Consider the following 6,610-nt stretch of genomic DNA (forward strand, 5'->3'; position numbering starts at 1 on the left):
GTGTGTTGCGTGTTTTCGTCCGTTGAGTTTTGGTTTTTGTCAAAGTCGTTTAAGAATTCATCGACGTCAAATTGGTCATTAATATCCGGTGGTTCAGCAGAGTTTGAACTAGTGCTTAAGGCGTTTATTTGGACTCGGCTGAGAGCGTCGGCTACTTGATTTTCTTTTCCTTTTTTATATCGAACTTCAAATTGAAATTCCTCAAGTTTAATCCTTTGGCGAGATAATCTTGAGCAAGGGTCTTTGATTTTATTAATCCAAACGAGTGGGTTGTGATCTGTTTCAATGATAAAATTTTGGCCATAAAGATATGGGCGGAAGTGTTTACAAGAATCTACCATGGCAAGCAATTCTTTTTCGATTGTGGAGTAGTTCTGCTCTGCAGTATTTAATGTGCGAGAGTAGTAGGCGATTGGCTGATTATTCTGGGAGAAAACAGATCCAATAGCGATGTTAGATGCATCTGCAGTTAATACGAATGGTTTAGAGAAGTCAGGGTATTGGAGAATCGGGGCGTTGGTTAGTAACTGTTTACATTTTTGAAAACATTCTAAGAAATCAGGATTAGTGGGATCAATGACTGCATTTTTTCGTGTGCATCTTGTGAATGGAGAGGTGACCTTTGCAAAGTTTTTACAAAAACGTCTGTAGAAGCCAATAAGGCCTAAAAAGGATTTTATTTCTTTGACAGTCTTAGGTAGGGGGTATTTTTGGATAGCTTCGATTTTACTGGGGTTCGGTTTTTTACCTTCGGGAGTAACTATGTGACCTAGGAAGGCAACTTCTTTAGTCAGAAATTCAGATTTATCTAGTTGGACCTTGAGATTGTTTTCTCGAAATGTATTAAAAATTGTGGAGATGTGGACCAAGTGATCTTGTAGAGATTTGGAGAAGACTATGACGTCGTCCATATAAACAAAGCAAAATTTGTGTAGGAAAGGTCTTAGGATATTGTCCATTAATCGTTCGAAAGTGGCAGGACTATTCTTTAGTCCAAAAGGCATTCGTAAAAATTCGAAGTGGCCATGGGGTACTGAAAATGCTGTTTTGTGAATAGAGTTTGGGTGAACCTCGATTTGGTGGAAGCCTTGAGCGAGATCTAGCGTAGTGGAGTATGTAGCTTTTCCGAGATTGTCAAGAATTTCATCAATTTTTGGTAGGGGGTACTTATCTCCGATGGTATTTTCATTAAGTTTTCTATAATCGATCACCATACGGAATTTCCGTTTTCCTGAGGCATCAGGTTTCTTGGGAACAATCCATACTGGTGCTGAGAATGGCGAGATTGAGTTGCGGATTATCTGGTTGTCCAAAAGTTTGTTTACTCGTCGAGTGATCTCTTCTTGCATAGATTTTGGATGTCTGTAGCCTCTTACGTAAATGGGTGATTCGTCCTTGGTTTTTATTTCGTGTTTCACAGCAGATGTGAAAGTTAAATTCTTTGAATCATCGTAAAAAATATCTTTGTATTTTTTACAAAGTTTTATGATTTTACTTCTTTCTTCTTCGTTTAGGTGTTCTGTTCTTATTGCTGGTTCGTGAAATTCGGTCGGGGGAGGTGAGATTTCATAATTGCCTAGAAATTCGACGTGTAGTGTGTCTAATTCCATAGGGTTTTGTAGTGTAATGTTTTCTAAAAATCCGTCATTTACATTGTGGATTGAGTCAGGTATTTGTAAATTTGCAATTTTTGTGGCATGAATAAAGACTTGTCCTTGTTGTATGTCAACGGGTATTTTATTGTATAAAGTATAAAAATTAATTTCGACATTGTGAGTAGTTAGGTTTAGTATTTTAGTTTTATAATTAATTACGGCTTTAAAACGTTCAAGTTCAGAGTTTCCTAAAAGAATGTCAAAATCTTCGCTCCAGTCAGCGATTCGAGCGTTTATGGGTTCGTAAATATTATAGACTTGTAGTAAAGGTATTTTTATGTTTAGTAAGTAGTTTTGGGTTGTTTTCATGGATGTCAGTGTAAACGGTTTTTCGTAAATATGTGAAGGGTCAAAATATTTTAAAACTTTTGGCGAGACGACTGTGTGGGAGCCACCAGTGTCGATTAACACTTTAATATTTGAATCAGGTAAGAAGAAGAACGGTAGTCGGGGATTAGTTTGGACATTACTTAGATCGATATTGGTGGGGGATCTTCGTCTGTTGGATCCTCGAGAAAATCCTGAGAAGTTTCTTCAACTAATTCTTGGGGATAGTCATCGTCAGTAACTTCGAAATATTCAGGGGCGTATTCGAAATTTTCGTCTGAGTTTGCATTAATATTAAAATTATGCGTACGTCTAATAGTGGACGCATCCAAATCCATGGGTTCATTTCTTGTGGCGAGAGTTTGTACCTCGGTCATTGGGGTAGCATGATATTTTTCAGGTTGGGGATTTCGGATTTGTCTATTGAAATTATTATTATTTTGTGGATTATTTCTAAAAGAATTAAAATTGGAATTAGGAGTTGCATTGGTGTTTGGCCTAGTAGCAAAATTTGTGCTCTGATGGGCGTTGTTTCTTGATGCTAAGTTAGAATTGGTTTGAGAAAAATTTTGTCTCGGATTAGAGTTGAAATTTGGTTGTCTCTGAAAAGAGTTGAAGTTTGGTTGTCTTGGATAAGAGTTAGAGTTTGGTTGAAAAACATTTCTTGTAGGATTTGGGTTATTATTAAAAAATGTCTGATTTGTATTAGCAGGTTTCTGTTTTGGTGAAAATGGTTTATTATTTTGTTGCGTCTTTAAATAATTCATATATTTCTGTTGAGATTTGTGATTGTCATAAACTATACATTTTTGGAGCGCTTGTTCAAGCGAAGTTATTGTAAAATGCGACAAATATTCGGCATATGGTTCATTAATACCTGTGCAAAATGTTTTTAAAGCTATATTTTTAAAATAGGGAGTCTTAAAATTAGCAGTTTCAACATTATCATTTAGAGTTGTATGTTGTAATAAATCGTTTAAATTTTTTGTAATTCTCTGGTGATATTGATCATAAGATTCGTGATTTTTTTGAACTGTTGTTGAAAGTTGAGTAACTAAAATATCTTCGGAGCGTCTGTCTCCGTACTTAGCTAAAAGAGCCGGTCTGACTTCAGCCCAAGCAGTTTTGTTTGAATAATTAAGAAAATCCCGTGGTTCGCCTTTGATACGAGCAATAATATTAGAGTTTAAGATAAATTCTTGCGAAGCTGTAAGCTGTTGGCCTACCAGGAATGTAATTAAGTTATCAACCGATTTTAAAAAGGTAGATAAATTGTCTCCGGTGGAGAATTCCGGCAACGTAGCACATAGGCTAGTAATATCGGCATTTAAGAACGGCATTTCAACTTCTGTGATAATAATAGTAGGAATTTTTTGAATAGAATCGGTATCGGCGTTAATACGGGTGTTAGAATTAATTTCAGTATTCAATGTGAGATTTTCAAGCAAAGTATTTAAATTATTAACAGAGTTTTCAGAAATATTAATGAAAGTGCTCATAAATCAAAAATAGGAATGAAAAGGAAAATGTACTTACAGTAGGATGATCTGTTGGGATATCCTGCACATAATCTTTTTTTTCCGGTTCGGATTTCTCGTCTAACAACTTCGTTGACCAAGGAAACTGCTTATGTTTCTTGTACGAGATGTATCCTGTTCGCAGCGCCAGATAAATTTACGCACTCTCGATGTGACTTTTAAAAAAGAATTTATTTTGAAAATATTACAACTAAGTTTTCTACTTCAAAAATTATACAATAAAAAAATCTTAAGTACAAAAATGAAACGGATTGATCAGAGAATGATAATCGAATGAATTAAAATAATATTGAAAATGAGTACATTGTCCGTTGTGTTGCAATTGCTGAGCTTGCGATTCCATAGTTCAACGAACAATGGTTGGTAGTCCGGGAGGCATATTTACAGATGCTTGCGTGTGTAGACACCAGGGTGTTGAAATCAGTTAGGGTTTGGAGAAACGGTACATTTACAGATGCTAGCGCGTGATGACACCACGGTGTTGAAACCAGTTAGGGTTTGGAGAAACAGTACGTTTACAGACGCTAGCGTGTGTTGACACTAGGGTGTTGAAATCAGTTAGGGTTTGTAAAAACAGTACATTTACAAATACTAACAGATTTGGACACCAGAGTGTTGAAACCAGCTAGCTTTTTTAGTGGTTATTCATGCATATATGCTAACGGCTATTGACTTTGATTTTATATACCTACTGTTGTGGAAAAATATTTAAGTGATTTAGATATTAATAAATAATTAAACGTTGTTGGGATACAAACAATAATATATTAACACAAAAAACAACATAAAAAATAATGTTGTTCTGAAGCTATGTGCTTGTGGCATTTTTATAATTAACTATTTAGATGGGAAATAAGCCACAATTAAATTTAAAAAAATAATTTTATTAACGTTTCGACGCCCAAATCGGGTGTCGTTGTCAAAATACAAAATACGTACAACTAAATTAAACAAAAATGTTGTTGTTTAGTAAAAAATACTTTAAAATGTAATATATGTATGAATTCCCAATATAAATGAGTCAGATTAAAAAAATTATTAGTAGAATTTTTTACTATAGTATTTTTACTACAAAAGCGATATTACGTAGGTCAAAATTTTTGACGTAAGAGAACTGTCAAAACATTAGAATGTGACTTTTAATTATTGCCATGTTTATTATAAACATGGCAATAATGAAAAGTCACATTCTAATGTTTTGACAGTTCTCTTACGTCAAAAATTTTGACCTACGTAATATCGCTTTTGTAGTAAAAATACTATAAGCAACAACATTCTTGTTTAATATATAGGGTGTTTGGTAAAGAATGGGCCATAGCTTAACCTCAGGTTCCTGAGGTTAAAATAGGCCGATTTAAGCTAACTTACCTTAGTACAAAGTTTATAATAACCGAGATACAGGGTGTCAAAATTAAACTTTTTTTTATTTATTATTGAATATTTCCTGACAGATATGAGATAACAACATTAAATTTGGTATGTGGGGTTTATTTGGGTCGAGAAAACTAAATTCCCTACCAAAAACTATGTATTGCCCAGAGGGCGCCACATACGCCTTTCAGCACTTATTTATTACGTTAAATTTTTTTTATCCCTCACTCTGTATAATTTTGACATTAAAATTTTTATTCTCCTATTAGTTTTACTTAAAAAAGCTATACTTCTTTCATCTCTCTAAACTCAACCGTTTTCGAGATAAACGCATTTTAAATCTGCGATACACCATCATTTTTAGCGTAACTTAATTGTAGTTACACCCGAAAAATAACTTAAAACCATAATAATTGTGCCAGTTCTCAAATTTATGGCATTGCATCGCAAATTCCATTTGAAGAAATTTGCGATACATTTTTGGATAATTTTATGGTTTTAAGTTATTTTTCTGCTGTAACTACAATGATATTATGCTAAAAATTATGTTGCACCGCAGATTTAAAATGCGTTTATCTCGTAAACGGTTGAGTTTAGGGAGATGAAAGAGGTATACCTTTTTTAAGTAAAACTAATAGGGGAATACAAATTTTAATGTCAAAATTATACGGAGTGACGGATAAAAAAAATTGAACGTATTAAATGAGTGCTGAAAAGCGTACGTGGCGCCCTCTGGGAACACATAACTTTTGGTAGGGAATTTAGTTTTCTCGTCCCGAAAAACCCCCACAAACCAAATTTCGTGTTGATATCTCATGCCTGTCAGGAAATATTCAATAATAAATAAAAAAAAAGTTTAACTTTAACACCCTGTATCTCGGTTATTATAAACTTTGTACTAAGGTAAGTTAGCTTAAATCGGCCTATTTTAACCTCAGGAACCTGAGGTTAAGCTATGGCCCATTCTTTACCAAACACACTGTAGTAGTATTTTTTATTTTGACAACGACACCCGATTTGGGCATCGAAACGTTAATAAAATTATTTTTTTAAATTTAATTGTGGCTTATTTCCCATCTAAATACTTAATTATAAAAATTCCACAAGCAAATAGCTTCAGAGCAACATTATTTTTTATGTTGTTCTTTTGTGTTAATATATTATTCTTTATATCCCAACAACGTTTAATTATTTACTAATACCTAAATCACTTAAATATTTTTCCACAACAGTAGGTATATAAAATCAAAGTCAATAGCCGTTAGTATCTATGCATGAATAACCACTAAAAAAGCTAGCTGGATTCAACACTCTGGTGTCCAAATCTGTTAGTATTTGTAAATGTACTGTTTTTACAAACCTTAACTGATTTCAACACCCTAGTGTCAACACACGCTAGCGTCTGTAAACGTACTGTTTCTCCAAACCCTAACTGGTTTCAACACCGTGGTGTCATCACGCGCTAGCATCTGTAAATGTACCGTTTCTCCAAACCCTAACTGATTTCAACACCCTGGTGTCTACACACGCAAGCATCTGTAAATATGCGTCCGGCAGCTAATGGTTACATTTCTATATAAATAATATATTATGCCTTGTTCATATAGGGCGGTTTGCCAGCGTCAACGTCGCGGTTTACCTGTTTTCCCACTGTTTATCTTGGTGACCTCAAAGGCGGTATTAGGGTGAGATCAAGTAAAACAGGGGGAAAACAGGTAA

General features: G+C 34.3%; 1 protein-coding gene across 1 annotated transcript; it reads right to left on the reverse strand.

Annotated features, from left to right (window-relative positions):
• Nucleotides 1-2,125: 2,125 nt before the first annotated feature.
• LOC126888548 (GATA zinc finger domain-containing protein 15-like) lies at nt 2,126-3,322 on the reverse strand. Its single transcript, XM_050656895.1, has one exon. It carries the CDS (start codon nt 3,320-3,322, stop codon nt 2,126-2,128), a length of 1,197 nt encoding a protein of 398 aa, XP_050512852.1.
• Between the last annotated feature and the right edge of the window lie 3,288 nt (nt 3,323-6,610).

The sequence above is a fragment of the Diabrotica virgifera genome, chromosome 7 (assembly GCF_917563875.1).
Source record: "Diabrotica virgifera virgifera chromosome 7, PGI_DIABVI_V3a".
NCBI classification, from domain to species: Eukaryota; Metazoa; Arthropoda; class Insecta; order Coleoptera; family Chrysomelidae; genus Diabrotica; species Diabrotica virgifera.

Coding starts and splice junctions, on each gene's coding strand:
- LOC126888548 (XM_050656895.1), bottom strand. CDS start 3,322: ATGCCGTTCTTAAATGCCGATATTACTAGCCTATGTGCTACGTTGCCG.